We start from the raw sequence: 27,411 nt of genomic DNA on the forward strand, positions 1-27,411 counted from the left end.
CCCAACTTATTAGTTCTGTGACCTTTGGGCAAGTCATTCAACCTCACTGTGCCTTATTTCCTCATCGGTATATTTTGGATTAAAACAGCATGTACTTCATCAGGTTATAGGAGTTTCAGTGAGATAATATAGGTAAAGCACCTATCAGAGTGCCTATCATAGAGTAAGGAGAAGATATAATAATAATTATTATTATGCTGTTTGTGCTATCTGGAATGGCCTAATAACCCTGTCTTCCCTACAAAAATGCATAAAAATCTTATTAATTACTAGTCTTATTAATTTGAAAGCTCACTTCAAATGTCAGTTCTTTAAGAAAGCTTTCCATGTATTCACAGTTCATATCCTCCATTGTATATTCTCATAGCTTCTTACACTTTTCCTTGATGGCACTTATCACAATTATAATTACATAATGAATTATTTTATTTTGTCTTTAAAATAAACTCTACACCTGGGGCGCCTGGGTGGCGCAGTCGGTTGAGCGTCCGACTTCAGCCAGGTCACGATCTCGCGGTCCGTGAGTTCGAGCCCCGCGTCGGGCTCTGGGCTGATGGCTCAGAGCCTGGAGCCTGTTTCCGACTCTGTGTCTCCCTCTCTCTCTGCCCCTTCCCCGTTCATGCTCTGTCTCTCTCTGTCCCAAAAATAAATAAACGTTGAAAAAAAAAATTTTTTAATAAATAAATAAATAAATAAAATAAAATAAACTCTACACCCAATGTGGGGCTCAAACTCATGACCTTGAGTTCAAGAGTCACATGCTTCCCTGACTGAGCCAGCCAGGCTCCCCAGATCACAAATTGTTCCAGTTTTAGTATATGTGATGCCAAACTGAGCAGTAGGTAATGAATTGTTTAATGCTTTTCCCCTGGTGGTGAATCTCATGTTGACTGGACTGAAGTCTCATTCAACACTATATTCTACTACATGTTGCCATGTCTTCTTGTATGTCTGTTTTTCTCTAATTGTGTGCCCAGTGGTGTATTTGCTTTGTTTATAGAAACAGCTTGAAGCCTAGAATGATGGTATCTTTCTCTACAAAAAAATTATATTTGCTTTGTCCAGGCACCTGCAAGTACTGGTAAGAAACCCTACTAGAATGAGAGTGACTATATAGGAGATTGTTGGTATACTCCAGGAAAGAGGTGGTAAGGATTCAAATAAGGCCACTGAAAGTAGAAAACAGGGATGGATTTGTAAAGCATTTTGGAGGTAGAACTTCTGTTTTGGAGATTATGTAAACAGTTGGATATGAATGTGAGGAGGAAAGAGTATTAGAAGATAGCTGAGGTTTTTAGCCTAATTAATTGAAGATGTGATATTATTATCTGATACAGGAAACACATGAGGAAATGCTTGTTTGATGGAGGGGAGATTAAAGGTTTGTGCCAGGTTTGCATTGCCATCAGTATCTCAGTTGGGAAATGTTCAGTTTGGAAGTATAATCTATGAGAAAGGTCAAGGTTAAAGATGTAGCTTGGGAGTCATCCACTGAAGTTCATAGTTGAGGCCCTGGGAATGGATGATGTTGTCCAGGGAACTTGTAGATAAAAAGAAAATAAGGCCAGGGGAAATGACTTTTCCTTGGGTCATTTGTCAGTTCTGAGAGAGTAAGAGGCTGAGGGGTTAAGTAGTACTTTTGACAACTTTGTAGGGAACTGGTTTCCAGGTGGCTAGGACCTATCAGGGGAGGCTACCTTATTTCCCTTGATTGCTAGGGCTGCACTCTAGCAAGGGTGCATTGGGAAGTACATAGACACTCACAGAGACTGTAATTCTTCAAAATACCTTGGTCCTTGAGATTGGATTGCTAGTACTTGTGGGTGCCTGGATAAAGCAAATATAATCTTTTTGTAGAGAAAGATACCATCATTCTAGGCTTCAAGCTGTTTCTGTAAACAAAGCAAATACACCATTGGGCACACAATCAGAAAAACAGACATACAAGAAGACATGGCATCATGTACTATAACCAACAGACAACAGAAACAGACCCATAGAAATGTAGAAAAGAATCCAGTATGGGCTGTGAAATAACTATGCCTAATATATGTAAGGAAATAAAAGGCAAATAGAGAATGTTGTCAGAGAACTGGAAACCATAAAAAAGTTCAAATGGAAATTTTAGATCCAAAAATACAGTAACCAAAAGTAAGAATTCAGTATATGGATTTAAACACAGATTAGACATAGTTGAAGGGAGAATTAGTGAATGGGAAGATGTGTCATGAGAAAATAACCATACTAAAGACTGGAGAGACCATAGGATAGAAAATCAGAGGGGGAGAAAGTAAGATACAGTAAGAAGTCTAACATAAACGTAATTGGCGCCCCAGAAGCAAATATAAGAGTGGGTCAGAAGCAATATTTAAAAAGTAAAGGCTGATAACTTTCCAACACTGATGGAAGATTCCAAACCCTAGATTCTGAAAAACTATAGTCCCCATACAGAATGAATTAATAGGAATCCACACTTAACACAATCAAAACAAAAGCAGCCAGAGGGAAGAATAAGATTGCCTTCACAGAAGGAGCAATTAGACTAACAACTAATTTTTTAACTAAAAGAATAGAGCTGTAATACAGTGGAATGATACCTTTAGATAAACTAAATTAAATGTCAATCTAGAATTCTGTATCTGCCAAAAGCGTCCTTTGATTATGGAGTTGAAATAAAGATGTTTTCAGTAAAAAAAAAAATTTTTTTGAGAGAATTTGTACCATTTTCTCACAAAAGGAAGTTCAAAAAATACTCTTCATGAAGAAGTAAAAAAGATACCAGATAGTGGGTGGGAGATGCAGGAAGTAGCAGAAAAGCAAAGGGTAAAAATGTGTGTGAATCTAAATGAATATTGATTGTTTAAAATAATTATAATAATGTCCTTTTAGCTTATAATATGCATGGAATTAAAATATACAACAGTAATGCCTCATAATTTAATGAGAGGAGGATAAGTGTTCTAATATTCTTGCGTAAAAGGTAATGAAGGTACCACTTACTGTAAAAGTATCAGTTAGACTTTGATAGTCATGAATGTGTAATCTCTAGGATAGTCACTTAAAGAATACTTAAAGAATATATAACTTCCAAACTTATAAAGAAGGAAACATGGAATAATTTTTTAAAATAAGTAATCTAGGGGTGCCTGGGTGGCTCAGTTGGTTAAGTGTCCAACTCTTGACTTCGTCTCAGGTCATGATCTCATGTTGTGAGATTGAGCATCAGGCTCCATGCTCCAGAGAGAGCCTGATTAAGATTCTCCCCCTCCCCCTCTGCCTCTCTCTCTCTCTCTCTCTAAGAAAGAAAGAAAGGGAAGGGAAGGGAAGGGAAGAAGAAAGAAAAGAAGCAATCTAAAAGAAGCAAGAAGGGTGGGAGGTGGGGGGAAGCATCCTAAGTGGGACAAATAGGAAGCACTTAGTAAGATGATAGGTTTATTCCCAAATATACCAGTAATTCCATTAAGTTCAAATGAGCTGAGTACTCTAATAGGCAAATATTGTCAGGTAAGACATAAAAATGAAACCTAATTATGTGTATTCTTTAAGAGGCACATCTAAAACATAAGGACATAGAATGAAAATAACAGTATGGGGACAGATATAACATGTAAACATTATAACCAAAAGAAAATTGGTATTTCTTTGTTAATATCAGATAAAGAACACAGTAAGGCAAAAAGTTTTACTAGGGATAAAGAGAGGCACTAAATAATATTGACCCAAAAGTTCTGTATTTGTATGTACCAAATAGCAGAAACTCAAAAAACATAGAGCAAAAACTTTAAAAATTTCAAAGAAAAGTAGATAAATCCATAATCATTGTAGATTTTTCTGTTACAATCTGGAGAGCTTGTTGGAGTACAGATACCTGGGCCTTATTCCTGGCAGTTCTAATTTGAAGTCTATAATGGGGCCTGATAATTTGCAGCTCCCAAATGATGCTCATGCCGATGGTTCTAGACCCACACCTTGAGTAGCACAGATACGGAAGATTTGAACACCGTGATTAGCAAACAACCTAATACTACAGAATACGTGGTCTTTTTAAGCTCTTGCAGAACATTTTGAAAGTTAATGTATTCTGGGCCATCAAGCACCTCTCAATAAATTTTAAATAATTGAAAACAGAGTTTGTTTTCTGAGTACAGTGGAATTAAACTACAACTCAATAACAAAAATATAACTAGAAATTCTCATGTTTGAAAATAAGGCAATATGTTTCTTAATATTCTCATGGGCTAATGAGACCACAGTAAAAATTGCAAAATATTTTAACTGGATGATAATGAAAATGCTCCTTTCAAAATTCATGGGATATGGCTAAACCCATGCTTAAAAGGAAATGTATAGCTTTAGGTATATGTTTTTTATGTATAGCATAGGTATTATATATATAGTATTATTTAATGTATACTTGTATATATTATTTATAATATATAATTATATATATTAATTATATATAAGGTGTGTATGTTTTATGTATGTATATAAAGTGGGAAGGCTGAAAATCAGTGAGTTAAGGATCTATCTCAAGGTATTAAAAGACACTAAATTAAACCAAAAAAGTGGAAGGAAGGAAATAGTGAAGATAAGTGCAGAAATTAATAAAAGTTCTTAAAAACCATACAGTAGAGCTCAACAAACCCAAAAGTTGTTTCTTTCAAAAGTCTCCCTTCTCCCTCAAACTCTTAGTCCTACTCCCCAAAGGCAATTAACGTGCCTTAGACATTCTTCGTAATGTTTCTTAACATACATGTTCTTTTCAGATATTCATTCTGAACCAACTGTATGTACTACCTTTTTCCTTCCTTCCTTCCTTCCTTCCTTCCTTCCTTCCTTCCTTCCTTCCTTCCATCTTCTTTATTTTAGAGAGAGAGTAAAAGAAAGCATGTGCTAGCAGGGAAGAGGAACAGAGGGGGAGAGAGAGAAAGAATCTTTGAGCAGGCTTCATGATCAGAGTGGAGCCTGACACAGGGCTCGATCCTACTACCCTGGGATCATGACCTGAACTAAAATCTATCTTCCTCCCTCCTTCCCTTCCTTCCTTCCTTCCTTCCTTCCTTCCTTCCTTCCTTCCTTCCTTTCTTTTCTTTCTTTCAAAATTCTTTGTGCCTCAGTTTTCATATACACAAAATAGGGGAAATAATAGAACTTGCCTCATTGGATTGTTACGCAGATTTAATGAGTTCATATATATTGTGTGGTTAGAATAGTGTTTGGCACTTAAGAAGCCCTGTATGAATGTTACACCTGTTGTTATTACAAGAGGACATACGGTCCTGAACCGAATGATGGTGAGGGTAAGCCTGGATTTGGGAGGTCAAAGGTGATGGTCAGGGACTGCTTTGGGGGAACACAGTGTCTGCCAGGCACTCTTGCTATGTGTGTGGAATGATCTGGCCAGTGATGAGCCAAAAGGTGGAATTATTGGCAGAGCCAGCCAACAGCCTGGACTTGTGACTTGAATAAAAGAGGGTAAAAGAACTAATTGGGTCACCCCCACTGGGATCTTATCAGGTGACTGGATCAAAGATCAAGGGAGAGAAGTTTTAAAGTAGTGTGACTAGTTTTGTTTTGTTTTGTTTTGTTTTCTCCTTGACTTTCTAAAGTTTGATATTTAGACCATTGCCCTATAGGTACACCAGATTCTTTACCAAAGCTAAGTTTTGTTATTTATGTTCTATTTGAGAAGTGGTGCCATCCTTTCATGTCCACTGTGTTTGAGAAATTGGCACTCGAACTCCCAACCGGCTGTACATTCCGTGTAGAAAGGTGCAGAAAAGCCACTCGTATTCCACTCCCCCACTATTAAGTAGTGCTGTGACCATGAGCAAATTATCTAATCTGAAGTCTCCGTTGTTTGAACTGTAAATTTAAGATGGTAATAATCTCTTCAGAGGTTTGAGGGCTAAGTGAGATCCTATATGTAGAATGCCTAGTACAGGGCTTGGTATATCACGAGTGCTCAATAAATGCCAATTTGCCACCCATTCGACCAGAGTTTTCCTACTCGATATGTGGTGCATACAAAGCCTTGTCAAGGTTCCAGAAGAAAGTCCAGCCTTTGGCGAGCTAGTAGTGTGCTAGCCGCCTCCAGCCCCTAGGTTTTCATAGGCTCCACAAAGGAGACAGCCAAAGAGGCGCCAGGGTGAGTAGGGTTGTGTCTAAATTCCTAGTCTCTGACTAGACCTATCCTTGGTGTATTCTTTATTCTAAAAATGCATGTGATTTATTGTCAGTGAGAACTAATTAGGTATGTTGAAAGGTTTTTGAGGATAGGTATTACCATTTTCAATAAATCCAATGAATAATTTAGATCTTTAGAAAGAAAGGGAAACTAGGGTGTGTATTTAGTAGGGAGTGGTGGTCAAATAAATGAATAAATAAGGGTTTCCATGAAATAAAAGACTTAACTGTAGGGCTTCTTTACATAGGACACTCAATAAATAAATTTTGATGTTTTCTGTTACATGAAACTTACCCGGACAAAAAGTCTGGTTCATTATTGTTTAAGAAGTGCTCTCGAGTTTTGATCTGGGATGCTGATGTGTTGCCTGGTAGATGGCCCTACCTTTAAGTGCAGCTGGCAGGAGGGACTTCCGCCCTCGTGATGTCAGTGCTTCAAAATCTGTCAGGCTTTCCATAGAATCTATTCAGTTGTACACCTAACACATTTTTATTTTTATTTTTTTAATGAGAGAAGTAATTTTAAAGAAAAAAAAAATCTTTAACTGAAACATCTTCCATGGTAATTTAGAGTCACCCTGCAGCACATGTTTTAGGGAGATGAACGGTGTCATCTGTTCTCTGTGTACTGTGGCCGCGAGGCTGACGTTTTATATACTTTTGCACATGAGCCTCTTTGTGAATGTCATGAGCAGTTATCAGTCTATCATGCATAGAGTAGAAAGGGCAAAGCCAAACTGTAAGGGTGTCAGTACATTATGGCAATAAAAATTTTTCACAGCCTCAAATAAAAAAAAAAAATACAGTACTTGACAAGTGAGTCTGTTTTAAATTATTTCAAATCCTCTGGAAACTGAATTTCTATTTGTTCACTTCTCCCATCAGAAGTAGGTTGTGTTTCAAAAGTTGGTTTTCAAGTCCGTTGTTAGGAATTTGGAACTTACTTTCTAAAAAGAAAAAAAAATGGTTTGGATTTTTGGGCTCAACCACATTTGAACCATAAAGGAGCCAGAATACTTTGCACTGACAAGGTAGAATATACTCTTGTAGCCCTAGCCAATGGAAAAGAAGTAAAATGGAATAAACAATTCATGAAGAGCACTAAGAAAAGACCGATCTTATTAGATAAGACAGTGGAAAAAGAACAAGAAAGACTGTGTGACCTCAGGCAAGTTACGTACACTTTCTGACCTCAGTTTTTAAATCAGTAAAACTGGGTCTTTGAGAGGGCTAAATGAGATAATGCATGTAATAATGAGCTCTTCTTAATGGCTGCTGTCATAAACAGAGGTGCCAGTAGGATCCAAAACCAGGTTTCCACAAATTCTAGGTCCGGTGCTTTGTCTTGCAAGTGGTTACGATGGGACAGGAGGGAGGAGAGGTGAGGAGACAGAGGTTGTTACTGTCCGCTGTTTGTGCACAATGGCCGCCCGGAGGTGTGTGGCAGCTTGTAGCCCTCGGTCTGGGTGTTACCCACCTCTAGTAGGAAGTTGATTATGCTCCATTATCCAGGGGAACACCCCCTTTTCCCTTCTCTCGCTGCTGCCTCTTCCCTGTTGCCAGTACCCTCCCTCCCCCAGCACTGGGAGCCTGGACCCGCTCTCCCAGCATCCAACGCTCATGTGAAGAGGGTGACCTGACCTCAGTGACCTCAGGAAGCAAGCAAAGCCAGCAGAAGCTTTTGTTGTTGTTGCTCGTGTTGCTTGTTTAAGAAAAGAGAAAGATAACATTTACTGGGTGCCTAGTACATCCCGGGCACAGTCCTGTGTATTTTAACACGTTCTCTCATTTAATTTTCGCGCAGCCCGCTGAGGAGTAGGTATTGTTATCCCATCTTGCAGACTAGGAGAGGAGGACCTTAGATGGCATGACAAAGCCAACAACGGCTAGGAAATCACAACGCTGGGCTGCACACACAGGTCTGTCTGGCTGTCAAGCCCTTGCTGCAGCTGCCCTCTGGGTTCTCAAGGGAATGCACACATATGGTTATCTACAGTGTGTCCAGCCTTTCTGCCCTTACATAAACTTGACTGTGCACCCCTGGGAAGGAGAGGAGTGGAATGAGATTTAGCTTATTAACACCATTCACTTTAAAAATTGAACAGTTATCTGGCTTCCATCCCTCATTTCACATTGAATCACATAATGGGGATGAAAACATATTGATTAGGGAAAAACTATTTATTAGAGGTAAGATTGTTTACCATGTAAATATGCTACATGTTCCATTATACAAGACTTGGCATTTCAACATTTCATAATCTGTTGCATTTAATTAGGCACAGAACATAAAGTATGCATCACAAGTAAACAGGGGAAACACAATGGCAAATTTTTCTAAGATTTGTGCTTCATAAATTTTCAGTTTCCTAATTTCAGTAATGATGTTTTAGTGTCAGCTGCTACTTTTCCAAACAAGTGCCTATCCTCTCCCTAATGTATTTGATGCACGGAAGCAAAACTAAAGATGAACTCTAAAGTTCTCCATTCCTGCTTCCTGCAGATTCAGTCTTGAAGTAATAATTTTTCTCTTTTATTTAACATTGTTTTTAAAATGATAAATGTAGTGATAGAATGTGAAATGTAAGATACAGTTAATGCTAATTAATAAACTGGCTTGCAGTGACTATAGAGACTTTGTAGGTGGTTTAGCTTTATAATTTGAACATGGAGTTTTCAAAGCAGTCTGGGAAATTTTAATGGCGTGAAATTTACAAAGTGTCTGATTTTAATTATTTCAAGAATCCTTGGACCTGCCAAGCTCCAAGCTTGTCCTCCAGATAGATCACAGGAATGGAATTGTTGTTGCCTCCTGTAGTTGTGTGGGCCAACACAGGGCCCGGTATGTGCACTCTTAGTGATTGTTAAATGACTTCTAACTGATATTTTTAAGAAGCAGATTGGTTCCCTTTTTTCATTGTAAAATACATTTTTCTAACTAAAAAAAAAATAACCAATACCTGCCTATCTGAAATCAATTTGGATAATATTGGAAAAAAACACAGAAAAACACATAGAAATTGCTTATAAATCCACTGTAAACATTTAAAAAAATTTTTTTAATGTTTATTTATTTTTGAGACAGAGAGAGACAGAGCATGAACGGGGGAGGGTCAGAGAGAGGGAGACACAGAATCCGAAACAGGCTCCAGGCTCTGAGCTGTCAGCACAGAGCCCGAAGTGGGGCTTGAACTCATGGACCGCGAGATAATGACCCGAGCCGAAGTCGGACGCTTAACTGACTGAGCCACCCAGGTGCCCCGCTTATAAATCCACTCTAAAAGATAATCACATATTGGTTGGTATGTGGGTCCTTGTTACTTTTTTCCTGTGTATGTGTGTGTGTGTGTGCACACACATACCTCTGTATATCTGTGAATATTTTTACCCCCCAAAAATCTGATGCTGTGTGAAATGAAAAAAAAAATGCCCTTTCCTTCTCTTTATAATATATTGTGAATATTTCCCTGTGTCGCTAAATATTCTTCCTTAACATGATTTTTAATCAATGATCATATTCCAATACACAGATGTGCTATAAATTAATCTATTTTTTACTAGCATAAGCAAGACTGCCGTGAATCACTTTGCACATGTATCTCTAAATATTTCCTCAAGATAACTTCTTAGTAGACAGGCCCTACTAAGATAACTTCTTAGTAATGCTGATGCAAAGGGTATATGCATAGTGATGGCTTACTCTCCAGAATGGTTATGCTACATAATAAGTAAACCATATCTATCTACCTAGCTTTACTTCTTTAATCTGAATGTTTTTGACTTCTGGGACACCTGAGTGGCTCAGTCGGTTAAGTATCCGACTCTTGATTTCGGCTCGAGTCATGATCTCATGGTTGGTGAGATCCAGCCCTGCATCGGACTCTGTGCTGACAGACCAGAGCCTGCTTGGGATTCTATCTCTCTCTCTGTCTCTGCCCCTTCCCAATGCATGTGCATGTGCTGTCTCTCCTCCCTCTAAATAAAGAAATGAATGAATGAATATATATATATATATATATATATATATATATATATATATATATACTTTAAAAAATGTTTTTTATTTCCCGGAGCTGACAAATTTGTTCTTTGTAGAGCTGCAAAAGGTCATAGAGACACATAGCAACAGTTGCCTGAATGAGCCCCTTTTTTATAGCCAGAGGTCTTTCCTAGGCACAGCCGGTGAGGGGACTTCCACCAAGTACTCACACAAAGAAGTTAAACTGTAACCAGAGTTAGCCTGTTTACTTAAGGCAACAGTCTCAAACTAGGGTATACATACATGGTCCACAAAGTAGCCAAAGATTTTCCAGAGGTTACTAGGGCGCAGTTGTAAGGTTTTCTCCGGCCAGCTTTCCACATGTATGTATATATTCTTGCCTGAAATCCGTGAGCCTCAGAAAGCGGCTGTTGTGGAAGCGACGTGTGGGTTTTTTCCTTCCTCTGCTTTATCACTTGCCATTTTTCCACTTTGTGAAAGGAATCCTCCCACCTTATATGATGGCCCATTGCCCCAAAGTGTGAGACCCTCCCCAGTGCCACCAAAGGGTTGTGTGAAAGTTTGATGACCAAACCCCCTTCTACCAGCCCTTTATAACCCTGCACCCCTCTGATTAAGAAGTACATGAATGATTTTTTTAAAAGTTACTTTTGATGGTCAAAGTAAGTACTTTTATTAAAATAAGTCTGTATTGCTTTGATCAGTTTTAGACTAATTGTAATGATAGCTTAATCCAGAAAGATGTATGAAACATGGAGAGCCTTATAATTACAGGAAATAAAAACAGTGTAAAATTTTCAATTTCCATGTATTTCTTTTGTAGAGCATAAAAGTATATTGCATTAGGATAATATGGGAGGAAAATGTAATGGAAATACACTTCTAAGGACAAAACGGGATGCAAAATTTTTGACTGTTAAAGAAAAACAAGTTTATGTATTTTTAAAATGGATACTGGGTATCAAATTGCTTTGCTATTTAAATTCAGTTGGATACATTTTAAAGAATTGTGTTACAGTTTTATTTTAAAATGTCAACATTTATGACATACTGAAATAACATTGTTTATAACTATAAACTTATAATGAAAAATAGTAGATGCCAACTTAAAAAATGTGCAAAGGACAAAATATGTGTGAGTGGGTACCTGATTATTCAAAATTTCTTTAGGGACTATTCCAGTAAAAAGCGTGCAGTCCACTGACACAGGACAGGCACCTGTCTGAGAAGGCTGCCTTACCTGGCTGGCCTCAGGTGGCCCCCCCTGACCCCATCCCCCAGTATACTTCCTAGAAGGCTCTGCCTTTGTCTTCCTTCCACTTCTCCTCCACTCAGTGCAGCCTTGCAGAGGGGAGATGTGAGGGTGCCTCTTCAGGCTTTCCCTTGCCTAGAACACTCTCCCCTGTCCTGTTCCTTAGCCAGAGCCTGCTGGTCCTTCACATGTCGTAACTGGTGCCCATCCTGGTACCCATGCCTTCCCCTGCTCTCTCTGTGCCTTCATTCTCCCCAGGGGGAATGTTCCTCTCTTGTTAGGCCTCCACTCTGATGTCACATCTTCCAGAAACACTCCTTGGATCTCCTTTCCTCCTTTCCTTTAGAACAGTTGCTCCTTCCTGTCTCACCACAACAGAGGGGTTTAGAGGTTGAGAGGGGAAAAGGGAGTTAAGTTAGTACGAAGAGGGAGGTAGCAGCTGACATTAGCGAAACAGTTTTCGCTAATTGTTTTGTGTGTCTAGCATTGTTTTATAATCAGATTGCAAATTCTAGGCAGGTACAGGTACACGTTTATTTATTCTTTTATCTCCTCATGACACGTAGGGTAGTACTGACCATAAGAGATACTCAGTAAATACCTCAATTGATATAAAAAAGGAAAAACTTGATGGGGAAAAATCAATTGGGGAAAAGTGGTGTTGAAATCTGGGTCTGGATCTGTCACACTTTGCTGTGTGGTTTCGGGCAATTTGTCTAGTCTGGGTCTCTTGTTCCTTCACTGGCGACACATGGGTGCTAGCCATTGCTAACTAACAGTCTTCAGCTAATTACCATGGGCCAAATCATTAATACACCCAACTATTCTATGAGTTTGTCTTTTTTTAGATTCCACATATAAAAACATTTGACTTGTTAAAAGCGATTGGCAGTCTGCTGCTGGATGGAGTTAGGCGAACACATGGCTAGTAAATGGGCGAGACCAGAAGCTCTTCTGGCCATGTCTTGGCCTTGCAGAAGGGCTCCTGAAAACCAGCAGCCTGCAGAATGTTCACTGTTCACTTCCCCAATTGCCAGAGACTCATGGCCTGGGAGCTGAAAGCAATGAACATGAACAGAAGGAGGAAAGTACTCGTATGTTTATTCTCTCTCTTTTTTAATTCTCATTTTTAATTGATCTTAAAATCTTGCCTGGCCCTTCGCCCTGTGCACAGTGCAGAGTCATGAATCCTCGCTCGATACATGGCTCAAAAGAGAAGTACGGGACGGTGCATTCCCTTTCTCTCCACCTGCCTGTGTTTCTGTTCTGGGGCCAACGTACAGACCATTCCAGTTCCGAGACGGAGCAAGCCCGGCTCCACTTAGCGTCCCGTGAGTATAGCCTGGCTCCACTGTGAGCACCGTGTAGAAAGGACACATGTGATCTGTAGCTTTTAGTGCTTCTTACAGGGTGAGGGTGGAGATTCTTTTGCAACTAATTGTATCCATTGGTTTTTAAAAGGTGAAAGAAATTCCTGAACTTAGGTGTCGATTTCTGCATTAATTAAACTGATCTTAGTTGCAGCAGTATGGTCTTAATAGCTGCTTGCTGCAATACCCAAATCTGTGATATCAGAATGTGACGTGCATATTTTAATTTGAGAAATAGTTTAACATTTTTAGATATTCATTTAGATGTGGTTATGCAGGTTAAACATAACGTATGATCACTGCTTCTTTCATTGCTTCCAATTAAACCTTGCTTGTTAGTTTAACCTCTAGGTAATCCCATCAAACAATTGATGTCAAGGAAACACTGCCCACAGTAGCTTCGGATGAGTGGCCATTAATTTTAATTGCCTTGATATTAAAGATTAAGAAGTATTGGGACTAGCAGAATAGAAACGATCTGATGTCAAGCAAATCCACTTGCTAAAGCTTCCCCAGGCTGCTGGTGATATTAAAATTTTACTGTGAGAATTAAATAAACCTTTATTAGTGATGACTGTTGTTTGATTGGTCCAGGGGTATGCATAAACACAGGATTCTTGCATAGCTAGAGATGAGACCTTCAGTGGTACCCAGATTCCTCAATTATGAAACTGTTAATAAAGCTGTAATCTGATTTTCCAGGCTAGGTTTCATTAATGTATTATAGCTTCTCTGATTGTCAAGGTAATATTAACTACAAAGTACGGAATCCAGCAGAGAATTGTTTAGAAGAGGAGAATTCTAAGATGGGCCTTTGTTGCTAAATTCAGAGTTGGGGAATTTTCATTAATTATACTTAAGAAATGCCGAATTCCCTCTCAACCAGGACTATCTCCCTTTGCACCATAGATAGATAACATTCAATATTTAACTCTTTCGAAGGCCTGCCAGTCTTATTCAGATAAACTGGTGCGATATTATATGTTGAAGGAGCTTTTTGCAAACCAGCTCTGTAGGTCTGCCTCCTGAGCTGAGAATGTGCTTGTGGAACATGAGGTAGGATCTAAGAGGACTTACTTTGACCGGCATAATCAGAGCGGATCCCTTTATGCTGCTTTTTCAATCCTGAGTCAGAACTTTTGTTTTTAGAGTCATATAATGGGAATGGGTCCTAATAGTCACTGAGGCTGACTTCTGGTGCAGGAATCTTCCCAGAGCATCTGTCTCCATGTTCCTGGAGGCCTGGGCCCCACATTGACATCATCTCTGGCTTCTTCCTCTCCCCTTGACCTCTACAGCTGGCCCGTGGGCAAATGCTGCCAGTTCCTCCCCCATGATAGCTGCCCTCTCGATAACTACTGCTCTACCTGGCCCAGGCCTCTGCTGCCTTCTCACCTGTGCACTCCCCTGGTTCTTCCTCCCGCCACCACATCCTACGCAATGATCATGTGTTCCTGCTGCAAGCACTCGGAGCTCAAAGAAGGGAGGGCAGAGAAGGCCAGTGACCTAGTGGGGTTCAGTCGCTCAGGGCTGTTTGAGAACCTTAATATTGTGACCGTCTGGGTGTTGGACCATTTAAGGCCAGTGATTGGAAGTGAGAGGGAACCAGATCTTGGTTCCGAATACAGAACTGTATATTCATTAGAATCGTCCAGTGGTGGAATCAGGGACTTTGTAAGGTAGGAAGTACCACATTTCAAGAGATGGAGATGCCCTGAACACAAAGGGAAAACAGAGAAGGAGGTGCAGGTTCAGAGGACACATGAATTCCATTTTAGACCTTTGGAGCTGGAGGCTGTGGCAGGACATTTTATATGTAAATGTCCTTAAAATATCAAGAACTGAAATTCTTTATAGAAGTTAGAGATAGAGATGGAAATCTGGGAGTCATCACACAGAGGCAGTGATTGAAATCATTAATATGGATAAGATAGCTCAAGGAGAAGAGAGAAGAGGGCCAAGAACTGAGTTTTAGGGAAGACACACACATGCGCATGCACACACATGCATGCGCGCGTGCACGTGCGCACACACACACACACGCGCACACACACACACCCTGGCGTGTCAGATACTGCTGAAAGAGCAAACAAGGAAAGAGAAAAGGCCATGGGATTTGGGGCATGTGTTATGCCTGTGTAGCCACCTCAGTTGGCCTCCTAGCCCTGAGATTATTAAGATTGAATGAGAAAATGTATTCAGAGGGCTCTGCGTAATGCTTGGCACATAGGAGAGAGTCATTGAATGACAGTTACAACTACTACTATTTGCTCTGAAGGAAGGAAGTGATACATATAGTCCTTAAGGCATGGGAGGGATAATAGTGGAACAGAAACAGCTAGGAAGTCCCGATCTGTCACATATTTACTTCCCGATGAGTTTTGGCTTGTTTCTGTCTGCTGAACCTATGCTCACAGTTGCCGCATGGGTCCTCAGTAAGGGCACCTGCCTTTGTATATGTGCACGCGGTGATTCCCCAGTATGCGACAGCATGTGGGCAGCAGCAAGGCCAGCATTGTCTTCCTCCCGTGGCTTCCTTGCCAGAGTTCTCTGGCTTCTTCTGGAAGGATGAGTGCCACAGGTTGAAGAATGAGCGTTCTATTTCCAAAGCAATTAAAGACTTGGCAGAGATGGTCAGTAAGCATGCCCACTGGTGTAAATTGGGTTGGAGGGCTCTTGCCGCTCCTTATTTTTCCTCAGGGCCCCTGAATAGCTGTTCAGAATAAAACAGTGACCCACCCAGCCTGATACTACAGCAACATGCCCCTTTGACAGATTATTAAGAAGTTAATGAAGAGTATTTTTAAACCGTTACTTTAACAAAAGGGAGGTCAGAGCCTTTTATGTAGCAGGTGGGTACCTTTTTATAAACTGCTGTGTGGGTTTTAGTTTCTTTACATAGCTCAGCTACAGGTGCCTGAACACGTCACGTAACTATGAGCAATGAGTCTCGGGCCAAAGTTTTGCTGTCAGTGAAATGTGATGAAATCTTCCTGTTGCCAAGTTCGTCTTTGGAAATCTCTTCCACTTGCACGGGCTGACATCATAAGTAGTTTGCCAAAGAAAGAAGTATATTCCACCTGATGAGATCAGCGCCGCTCCCCCGTATTTGCATTTGACCTTATTGGAATTACTTGAATTTTCAAGTTGTGACCTTCTCGTGTGTTAACTGGCGGTGCCTGAGCAGCCATCTTGGCAGATACACAGTGCCTTCTAAGACTGGAGACAAAGGGATTTTTTCATCCATTATTAATTGATGTTACTCTTTTCAGCAGACCAAACATGATTCTACTGTCCAACTGCCAAAATCGTTCCAGAGCCAAAAAGAATAAGTCATTCCTTCACAAGTATTTATTATTTACCTAGCTTAACAAATGTTGCCTTTCATTTTTTCAGCTACTTTGGGGGTACTGATCGTTCATATACTAACTGGTATATACCCACTGAATCCTTTCGGTGAACAGCGCTCCCATCCTTTTTAGCGTTACTGCAGCTAACTCCAAGAAGGGGTATCTTTCCGAGAGTTTGCGAAAAGAGAAACCAAGCCCCTAGAACCATGATGCATTAGCCACAGGAGGCGATTAAGTACACGCTAGGAATTGAGTGTCTCCCAAGGCATCCCCTTGGTATCCAACAGTTATTCCTGGAAATTTGACTCTTTCCCCCCCCCACCTTTGACCTCTCTTCCCCTTCACTCGTGTCCTTGCAATTTGTAGGTATCCAACTGGTTTGGCAACAAACGAATCAGGTACAAGAAGAATATCGGCAAGTTTCAGGAAGAAGCCAACCTCTATGCCGCAAAGACAGCCGTGACCGCCGCGCACGCAGTAGCCGCAGCTGTGCAGAACAACCAGACCAATTCGCCCACCACGCCAAATTCTGGTGCGTACTGGGTGCTCGCTCCCGACTCGGCTCAGGCGGCCTTATGCCACAAAACCCTGTCCCACAGGCCAGGAAACAAGAGCCAGACTGAGGACACAGTGAATTTATAACGGAAGATTTATATTAAAATCAGGGCTTATTCTTGGGATGGGTGAATGAGTGGATGGCCAGAGTCTGTAAACCCACTGTTCATAACGAGTGCCACTCGCTACTGGTAGATTCTGGAACCTTTACACTTAATAGTGGTTTTGAATTCAGCAACTATGCAGAGCGCTATCGCTAATAATTATTTTAACTGTATTGTCCCATGTATCATTTTAAGGTCCACAGTGGTCTGTCAGAGAATGAATGGAAGAGCCCGAGTGGGAAGTTTATCTGTTGCCGTGCATAATGAAGCTAGAATGTTGGGAGTAGAGCAGTGCTTTCCACTGAATCTAGCTGCAGACTACAGTCTGCTGTCCTTCTTAGCATTTCTTTAGCACCTGTGCCGACTTGGTAGGTAGTTAGCTGCGAGGGGTATAGTACTTGATACATGGAAGCGTATCTGCAGTATCATGGTGCATTTTGGCTACAGTTTATGTGACATTTGTGATGGAGTTAGAAACATCTAAAAATTACAAGGCACTTGAGTAACAGTGAAAGGTGTGCAGCTAGTGCAGTAGGTGGACTCGAGATGCGATTCAAGGGCTTTTCTAAGCAGATCTTTTTAATATATGTTTAAAAGTCCAGAAAGTGAGGGATTTTTGTTTATTTGTTTTGTTGTCTTTCCCCTGCCCTCTCTCCTATCCCCTTTCTTGCCCCAACCTCCCCCACTCCAGCTCTTTTTAATGGAAACATAAACAGATGAAAGTTAGGTAGAAGGCATGGCTAAGAAAGAGCTTCAGAAAAACCTTTATTCTCTAATTGCCATGACAGTTCATGATGACAAAGGGCTCATTTAATGACCAAGTCCTAGAGATAAATGAAAACAAGGGGGTGGTTCCAGACCAGCTGCTGGGTGTTTTTCTGTTTACTTTGATTTCCTCTTTGTTTCCTATTTGGGCTTCCCCACTGGTAAGACTTTCCTAGCTGCAAAATGAATCCCAGGACCTAACTCTTTGGAGTTATTCTCCATCTTCTTAGATCTGGAAATGCTTTATGTTGTACACGACCTTTCCCTTCTGCACCTTTTCTCCTTTCCCTGCCTCTAGGTCTTTGAGGATTATGTGTGTAGCTCTCTGTTATTCAGCTACTTAACTCTTTCCTTTCCAGGTTCTTCTGGTTCTTTTAACCTCCCAAATTCTGGGGACATGTTCATGAACATGCAGAGTCTGAATGGGGATTCTTACCAAGGGTCCCAAGTCGGAGCCAATGTGCAATCACAGGTAGGAGAAATGCCCCAACTGGGGCCTTTCTAGCAGGGTAGGGTTTGGGCTCAAAACTCCATGCTCTTACCCCATGGAAGTGGTCTGCACCTCCGTGCAGACCCTGTGCTGGGTGCTTCCAAACATGACCCATCTGCCCCACCGTTTAATTTAATGAGAATTCAAGTGAACAGTGACTTTGGAAGATTCAAACCTGATGAACTTTGTGAATGCATTCGGCTCTGGCTTGAGCTCATGGACAGGGTTGGGTGCATCTTACTTTCGTAACAAAACAAAACAAAAATGGTGTGTGCCAGCGTGTGCGTATGGTTCAAGAACATGTGCGTGTGTTTCCTTTCCGGATTTTTAAAAGTCAGAATCAAAAAAACCTGAGTGCTTAAAGTATATTCCAGGTTCAACTCTTTTCTCGTCCTCTTAACTGAGAACAACCACTTGTGTTTATGCGTGTAGGTGCGTGCGTACGTGTGCGTGAGAGGGAGAGATCCCGTATACATATTTATAAGTAGTGTTCACCCACAGCCACACACGTTTCGTTGACGTAGGTGGCAAGTGTGCATTGCCACGAAGATGTTCTTGTTGGGCTGGCATGAAAAACAAAGATGTGTGAGTTTAAATATGCAAAGAATTGTTGAAATTCTGCCAGTCACATTTGATTGATCAATTTGTCTCTCACTGAAGATGCTAAACCCTTGTGGCACACATAATTCAAATTGTTTCCTTTTGTAAATGATGATGTTTTAATAGATTTGGGATGATGAATTCTGTTTCGTCTCACTTCTAGGTGGATACCCTCCGTCATGTTATCAATCAGACGGGAGGCTACAGTGATGGCCTTGGAGGAAACTCACTGTACAGTCCACATAACTTAAATGTGAGTACTCTGGGGAACCAGATTCGAAGAGCTGTAGCAACAGCGTCAGGTAAACAGTGGCTGATAAATAAATTAATGGCCATTTGACTTGGCCTCTCACCTTGTTGGCAGGTGGGGAAGGCGGCGTTTTTACCGCACTTTGTTTTATGAACCTAAACGCTTGATGTCGCCCAGATGCCCTTAGAAGTCCTCACAGATGGGGCGCCTGGGTGGCTCAGTCGGTTGAGCGTCCAGCTTCGGCTCAGGTCACGATCTTGCGGTTTGTGAGTTCGAGCCCCGCGTCGGATTCTGGGCTGACGGCTCAGAGCCAGGAGCCCGTTTCAGATTCTGTGTCTCCCTCTCTCTCTCCCCCTCCCCCGCTCACGCTCTGTTGTCTCTCTCTCTCTCTCAAAAATGAACAAGCGTGTAAACAATTTTTATGAAAATAAAGAAAAGAAGTCCTCACAGGTACCCAGGAGTGGCCGGCATTCTGTCATCAATAGGGACTCGAGCATCAGCCCATTAAGACGCCGTCTCCTACTGGCTGTGCTGTGTCCCAGGGAAATGGATAAAACAGGTCATTTATCTGTCTTAGAATCAAGCAGTAGGAAACATTCCCAAACACATCTCAAGTGAAGGGAACAGCCTTGGAGGGCCCCAGACAGATCAACAGACCAAGCTAAACAAAGAATTCCATTCTGAAGAGTGAGTTGGCTGCATTGTCAACGTGGAATGCAACACGTGTTCGGCACTTTTCAGCCTCTCAAAAAAAATTTTTTTTAATTATGGAGGAAATAATTTTAACTTTTGTAACCAATTCACCAAAACTTTACTTTTACCCCACACTGACATGGATGGAACAGGGCAAAACGCCTCAGCTCCGGAAAGGGAGCCTGGGGAGGGGAGGATCAGGCCATCAGGGTAGAGCTGGGGAGAGGAGTGGTGGAGGGAATCTGGGATTCTAGGCTCAGGGAGGAAATGAACTGCCCAAAGCGTGGTGGTAGAATCAGGAGGAAAGTGGACAAATTTCTCCCTTTCTAGGGCCTTGGCTTGCTAGGAGAGTAAATATTAATGATTGCAAAAGTGATTGAGGATGTTCAATTGTAAAGGGAAGAAAGGACCATTAAATACTCAAATCTTTTACATTTGAAATGTCAAATCTTTCTTTTTGGGTTTATAAATAACTCATAATAACCCACAACAAACCATATAAAAAGCCTTTTAGTTGCATTTCTCCTTTTTCATTTAAGTGTTTTGAAATGCTTCAGAGAATGTGCGATATCCTTATCAACATGATAAAATATGAAACCGTGATTGCCTGCAGCATTTTACAGACATGAATTCCATCTTCACTGATGAGGCTTGATAAGGCGCTGTTGTATAATACAGTGCATAATCTCAAACCACCAGAGTAAGGATTAATTTATTTTGAAAAAAAGAATGCTTGCTGACAACCTCTCCTCCAGCTGCCACGCTGGGTAAAAATATTGTACATTTGTTGTTTATAAATGTGGATAAAGGAGGAATGATGTTTACTTCAGATGGAATATCTTTAGACTTGTATCTGTGTACGAGTTTTTCTTCTCCTAAGTAGATTTTCATACCTGAGGGGTAAAAACAGCTTACCGTTCAGGTAGAGAGGGTTTCTCAGAGGCCCACAAACGCACACGAGCACGTCACTGCCCAGCTGCGCGCCGGACGCTCTGAAAATCCATCGCCGTAGCATTGTCTTCTTCCTCCGGAGTTGTCTTCCTTTCTTCTTCCAGAATTTGATCTGCCTCAAGCCTGGAAGATCCTTGTCCCTTCGGGTCCGGTCATCTCTGTGGGGTTGTTTGGTCCCTCCCACCCCCCACCCCCCCGCCCCACTCTCTTTCTCTTGGTCCTGGAGGGAGGAAAGGTACTTTATGTGCAGAACTATGCAGTCGGTCAAAAGACAGGGCGCTAAGAACAGCGGCCGTGGGAGAAGGGAAAGCGGCCGGCACAGAGCTCGTCTAACAGCCGGACCCAGGCTGCGCGGAGGCTCTAGACGGAGTTCTCAGTAGCCTGGTGGCACAGGCCTCAAAGAAGACATTGTAGATGGACTCGCAGAAGTTGCGGACGGATGTGAAGGAGGCAGGGGGACCTCATGTCCCACAGGGACGCTGGCGCGGGAGGCCCGGGTCCGCGGGCAGCGGAGCGCGAGGCTGGTCTGAGCCGCAGGCGCTGGGTGTCAGCCAGCTCACCCTCGCCCTCTCTCCGGAAAGGCCCGCCCCGTCACTTCCACTCAGTGTTCCCCAAGTCGCAAGCCCCGCACCTCCCTCTTCTTGACTGACATAAAAATATGTAGCGACAAGCTGTCTGCCACAGCAGAAATCTGATCAGACATTGATTTCAGCAATTGCCTCTATAGGCCAAGACACGAGGCAAATTTGTTTCTGAGTACTGTTATTGCCGATGCAGGTCGAGGCAGGAAGGGCCAGCGGCGTGTGAAAAGCAGCAGCAACATCCCAAATAGGAGCCCCAGTTAGAGATAATTGGAATACAGATTTGAATAGTGTGCTCCTCCACAGTTCATGCATTTTCATTCCGGAAGATCCCATTCGGAAGGGAATTCTGGCCTTCATTTTCCCAGGGTTACAGTAGCTGGCTGTCGAGCGGGTATGGAACGAGGGCGGGCCCCTTCTCTATGGAAACGAGGACCAGGCTGGGCTGACGTTTACACCTCATGGAAACCGGAGGTCTTGCCGAGGCATTGCACTCAGCCTCTCCACCGCTCCCTCCTGAAAAGGTTTCTTTCCGAGTCACTTTCTTTTTACAGCAAATCAAAGGCCGAGCTGCATGCCAGCCTGAGACTAGCCGAGGCCCTCCTTCAGCGCGCTGATTTATGGCCAAGTCTTTACTTGGTGGGATGGATTTGTTTTACATGCATTTAATCCCACTTTAACACATGCTTCAAACTCCTGCCAAAGTGGGTTTAGAAAATACATTTTGCTAATGTATCTTTGCTCTCATGTTGTCATCTGGGTATTTTAAATCGGGGAGGAGAATTAATATGTAGACGTGCACCCGTTGAACTGTGTTTCTCCTTTCAGGCTAATGGAGGCTGGCAGGACGCAACAACTCCATCTTCTGTGACTTCCCCTACAGAAGGCCCGGGAAGTGTGCACTCTGATACCTCTAACTAATCTCTGGCAACACTTTTCCCTGAGCTGACATGCCTTGCTAAGTGCATTCAGAGCAATAGGAGGAAAAGGAAAGCGTTTTGTAGCCCACCATCTACAGCTTTACTGTAAAACCTTGTCTTATTAGAGAACTTGGTAAATCAGTTTTTTAAAGGAATCATAATCATTTGTATTTATACTTAAAAACACACAATGTTAAAAAAGCACTTTATCCAATTAGGCCAAGATTTAACATTGTTGACAGTCCTGTAGCTATTTTATCATAATTTATTATCAATATTTTACATTAATGGTTTCACAGTTGCCAATTACTTGGCCTTAAGGGTAAAAAGTACAATATATGCTAAACCTCAATCGTTAGAGCAGATGCAAAGATTCACCTCACCTAAATTGAATTTCTTGCATTTTTCCATCGCGGACTTTGATTGTCTTTCTTTCATATCGCTAATGGGGTTGGAATAAAGGAGCTGTTTGGCTATCTCTGTTAACGATGGTTTGTTTAAGAATCTTCCTTGTCACGTTTGCGTTTCGATCTCTTACGTTATAATTAGATCAGAGACTGGTAGCATCTTTTCTCTCTCTGGAAGCACCAGTGCCCAGAGTCTGCTCGGTAATTAAATTCTGGATCCAGATTGTTCTGAGAGATGAAGATCCTTGCTGCTGATAGAGGTGAACACGAGATCCGTCTGGGGCTGTACGGCGTGCACTGGGTGCTGCACAGGCTTGTCAAGGTTTGCTACGTCCTCTGGGCATCCACAAAGGCCCTGCTCTCTGGAGTGTTGTATATAGTGTAGCAAAAGAGTATTTATACATCTCACCAATCAAAACACAGCTTTATTACCTCATGCGAACTCATACAAACCAATAGAATTTCCACATGTTCTGTAGCTTAGAGTGTGCTCACTTACTACCTCTGAACAATACTCACGCTGTAGTTCGTCTCTTTCTTACCTTTTTGCATCTTGTAATTAACTCTTTGTTTCCCTTCACAAAATGTAATGTACATTGTAATCTTTTAAAAGAAAAATCAGGGTTGCATTTGCAACTTTTAAAAAACCAAGAGTGGAAACATCGGGTCTTCAATTAACACAGGATCAGTAAAACCGTTGTAAATACCGAGAAAGCATTTTGAATGTTCTTCATCTTGTTACTAATCCATGCAAAAAAAAAAAGAAAAAAAAAAGGCGGCTAATTGTGATGCATTCAGATTTCAGTATTCAGTACTGTATATTTCACCCTGTGTAATGGGGCCCCTCCCTCTCCTTTCTCTCTTTTTGTATTGTATGCGATTCTGAAACTGAGTCATGAAAATAATTTGTGGCGGTGATTCTAATGTATTAAAAATGTTTCGTGTTCCTTTCTAACTGGATTACACCCTGGATTGAAAAAGTCTTCCTCGTGGTAGCTATATGTAGTTTCAAACATGAATAAACTTTTTGCTTTCATGATTAAATGGTGCCGTTTCTGACTCCACCACGTGAGCCGGCCAGGGCCAGCAAAGCAGAAAGCCTGCCCGGAGGCAGGCCGGGGCCGGGAAAGGTGTGGCCCTACACAGAGGGACTTTGAAATGACCGTGAAGCAGGGAGTGGAGGAACAGCCCCTGCCGACTGACTGCTCTCTCTCGGTGCGGGCTCCTGGCTAGCTCCTGGACCGACCCTATGCATCCTCCTAGATCCCTGTGTTCTAAGAGCACCCGAAGGAAGGTATTGTCCCCACTGGCAGAGATTAGGAAAGCACAGCTCATGAGAGTTAAGCCAGTGCCACAAGGTCACAGACCTGGGACAACGAGGTCTGTACTTTGCACCCAGGTCTCTTCTGCCCTTGGAGCTCACACTCCCCTGACCTAATGATGCCCCTGGCACTTGTTAGATGGAAAGACCATTTCTGTAGTTTTTGTTGGTTGTTTGTTTGTTTTTTTTTTTTTAGAGACAGAGACAGTGCAAGGTGGGGGAAGGGGTGGGCAGTCGGGGCAGCGGGGGGGGGAGAGAGAGAGAGAGAGAGAGAGAGAATATCCCAAGCAGGCTCCACGCTCCGCACGGAGCCCCACACCGGGCTCGATCCCACAAACCTGGGATTGTGAGTGACCTGAGCCGAAATTAAGAGTCAGATGCTCAGTCAACTGAGCCACCCAGTAGCCCCCTTTTCTTATAATTAAAAAACAAAACAAAACAAAATCAGTCTGGTCACCTTCACCACTTATTTTCATAGCTTCTGTGAGATACCAGCCAAGAACAAACAATAGTTTGTCTGAAAAGAGTGAGCCTTGGATTGCCATTGAAAAAGAAACCCCAAAAGCCCACAGCCTCTCTTAACGCACCCTTTAGAACTCTAAATTTGTAAAATGTTAGATCCACGAGAAATCCCTTCATTAGACTACACGTTATTTTTGTTTTATTAAAATCGGAATTCCGTATGTTTACATACCCATCTGTCACTCAGACCTAAATCTTTGCAATGAAAGAAGTGGGGAGCAGGTAATTGGGCTGTTTACTATATCTCAAGGAAATTGACTCACAGGAAATCAGATTAATGTTCATCAGTCGCGGCAAATTGTCTGTGATAAATACAACTTTTACTATTTCAGTTGCCAGAGCCAGGCAACACAAGGTCTAGGGCCACCGTCCCCATTAATCTTGAGGCCGTTATTCTGTGAGAGTAAACTTTATAAAACAGATCGCCCTCCAAAGCTGTCCTCCCTCACGTGGCCTCTCAGCCTGCCTGTCGGAATCTCTCCCATGGCTAAGTAGTTATTTGCATGATTCGATTAGCTTATGGGTCAGCCTTTCTTATCTTGGAACATAAAAACAACCTCTATGCTATGTGGTTTTGCAAGAATATCCCGTGGAAACCTGACGCACACGGGCACACAAATACATTCTTTAATATCCAGAAACACACCCTGCCCGAGAAGCCTCCCAGCTTTTTACCTCAGGCCAGTCTGTTGAGAGAGACATATCCCAGAGTTTCCTGGAGAGGCACCGGCTGGCGCACGACCCCTGAGGCTTTAGTCGGAGGAAGCCTAAATGAAAACACCGGTTCCTTTTCTACGTGCCGGTTGTTGAGCCTGTGCGTGTTTTCCGCCTTTCCCGCCTCTCTGCAGAAGCATCCTCCGTTCATAGGTCAGGAAACTGGGCCACAGCACGGGCTCTAAATCTCTCAGGTTTCACCCCAAATTGGGTGACACAGGGCTTTTCATCAAGTTCCTTTTCTTGGTCAAGCAGTGGGTCCGGGGTCAGACCTAGAGGTGAATGAAATCAGGCCCCAGCCCCTGAGAAGCCGAGATCCCAGACCCCGTCCTCGTTCAGATAGCAAGCGCTCGTGAGGGTATTGGAAAGGTTGGCAGGCTTCTGAACCCCAAGAGTGGGGAAGTGAGGACCTCGCAGCCCCTTCACAAGATCAGAGGAAAGAACACCCAGTCACAGGCGAAGGGGCCTGTCCATGCATCTCGTTAGATGCGCGGGGACCCGTGTGTGCTCCGCGAGTACATGTACGTTCACGAGTTTCTGCAGCCCACCTGCCCGAGCAGGGGTCAGTCGTGTGCGTGGCTGTGCACAAGCAGTGGGGCCTTGCGAACTAGGTTAGAAATTCCCTGTGACCCCAAACTTCCCTGGCCGCAAGTGCGGGGGGGGGGAGGGGGAGAGGCGGTGTTCCAGAGTAGTGCCCTCCCCGTGTGGACAAAGTGACACGGATGTCTCCCACGCGGAGTGGTGTTTTAGTGTGAGCTGTGTGTTGGTGCCATGAGAAAGGGGCCTTTGCGGGGCTGACCGCCACAGTGTTTCGGGCATCTCCTGCGGACCAGCCCTCGGCCAGGTGCTTTCTGTACGGTGTCTTATTCAATGCCCACAGAGCCCCACGTGATGGGGAATCTGACGCGCCAAGAGGTGAACACCACCTGTCCGGGATCTCCCACAGAGCTGAGGTCGTCCTGACAAGGCCCCTGGGGCCCCCTCGCAGCAGCCGCTCGTAGTGGGGTGGAGACAGGCTCCTGTGAGCTTGGGCCACCAGCCTGCAGAGTGAGGCCCTTCTGGGGGACGAGGTGAGTCCTCTATCTCCAGCCCTCAGAGCTTGCGACTCTCCCACTCCAGGCCCCCGTTGCCTGGGCCACCTGAGCATGTGTGTCCTGTGGTGTGTACGAGATGTACGTCCCAGACCGTCTGCGGTCCTATCTGCGTCTTTGGGTCACAGGGTTGGGGATGAGGGACAGGAAGAGCCATGTGCTTTGTTGGGCTCAGCTGGGCCTGGCACCATAACTGACGGAGGCAAGCAGACCCGGGAGGGTAGCCGTCATGATGAATGAGAAGTGCTGAGCACAGGGCCTGGGGCACACATCCTGCATGTATTTTGTGACGGGCAGAGTCCCACCTGTGTCCGGTGGGTGACTGCAGGTCCCAGGCGCCGTCCAGCTCAGGCCCAGCCCCTGGCCCCCTCGCCCACGGCCCACGCGGCCATTCGATGTGAGCGGATCTCCAACTCTACCCTGGGCATGGGCTTGATTCCCGGCTCTGCCCCCTGCCAGTTGTGTGGCCTCAGATGAGAGCCTTTACCTTTTGAGCCTCGGTTTCCTCATTCTCTCTTCTTGGAACATTGTTCCGTACCCTGCCTCCCCGGTGAATGCCCATCCTTTAAGGCTGAGCCCAGACCTCTGTGTCCTCCTATAGAGCCAGGCTCTGCACCCCCTACTGGACGTCCAGGCAGGGACCCAAGGAAGAGAGGATTAGGAGGACAGTGCTCAGGGACGGGTGGACCAGGCAAGGGGAAGGGCATATGCGGAGACCGGGGGGCATGGCGAGCGGAATGGTCAGAGACGCCACGGCGATGTTTGCTCTCTCCCTTCCCGGGCTCACTCCCCGGACCCTCACAGCAGCCTCATGAGCGAGTTCTATTATCACCTCCACTTTACAGATAAGGAAACCGAAGCCACTTGGCCAAATACACACGGAGCCAGAACAGGAGTCTGGGTGTGTCTGAAGCCAAAACCCATATTTTTCACCCTCTGTGCCTGGCTGTCTTATCGAAGTGTCTCTTTCTTCTCATGCTGGGGACACTCACTGCTGGTGAGCCCGAGTTGGGGGCTGAGCAGAGGCGGAGACAGGTGCCACCTCCGCCACCCATCAGAGAGCCATTGGCTGCTGGCCCCAGCAGCCTGGGACCCCAGGGACACCCTCAGGAAGGCTGCTGAGACCATAGGCACTTGAGGCCAGCAAATGGCCTGCGATTCCTCCCCGCTGGGCCTGGGGACCCACCCCATGGACAATAAGCCCAACCGTCTCTCAGCCCTGCTAACTCAGCTGTCACAGACTCAGCCGATATGCGTGGAGCCTGCTTCCAGCTGCTCCCCGCCAAGGG

General features: G+C 43.5%; 1 protein-coding gene across 2 annotated transcripts in view; it reads left to right on the forward strand.

Moving 5' to 3' along the window:
- The window catches only part of PBX3 (PBX homeobox 3), a 220,601-nt gene extending 197,083 nt beyond the window's left edge, over window positions 1-23,518 (forward strand). Inside the window, exons 6-9 of one of the 2 annotated variants that reach the window (XM_047069595.1) lie at window positions 16,525-16,690; window positions 17,942-18,054; window positions 18,836-18,925; window positions 21,976-23,518. In XM_047069595.1, the coding sequence (XP_046925551.1) occupies window positions 16,525-16,690; window positions 17,942-18,054; window positions 18,836-18,925; window positions 21,976-22,068 (462 nt within the window). In that variant the 3' untranslated portion in view covers window positions 22,069-23,518. The remainder of the gene's footprint in view (window positions 1-16,524; window positions 16,691-17,941; window positions 18,055-18,835; window positions 18,926-21,975) is intronic. The other variant, XM_047069603.1, reaches the window with a different exon arrangement.
- Window positions 23,519-27,411: the final 3,893 nt, after the last annotated feature.

This window comes from Lynx rufus, unplaced genomic scaffold, assembly GCF_022079265.1.
Source record: "Lynx rufus isolate CCGP_SWC_20201006 ecotype Redwood Valley unplaced genomic scaffold, mLynRuf1.p SCAF_10, whole genome shotgun sequence".
Classification (NCBI taxonomy): domain Eukaryota; kingdom Metazoa; phylum Chordata; class Mammalia; order Carnivora; family Felidae; genus Lynx; species Lynx rufus.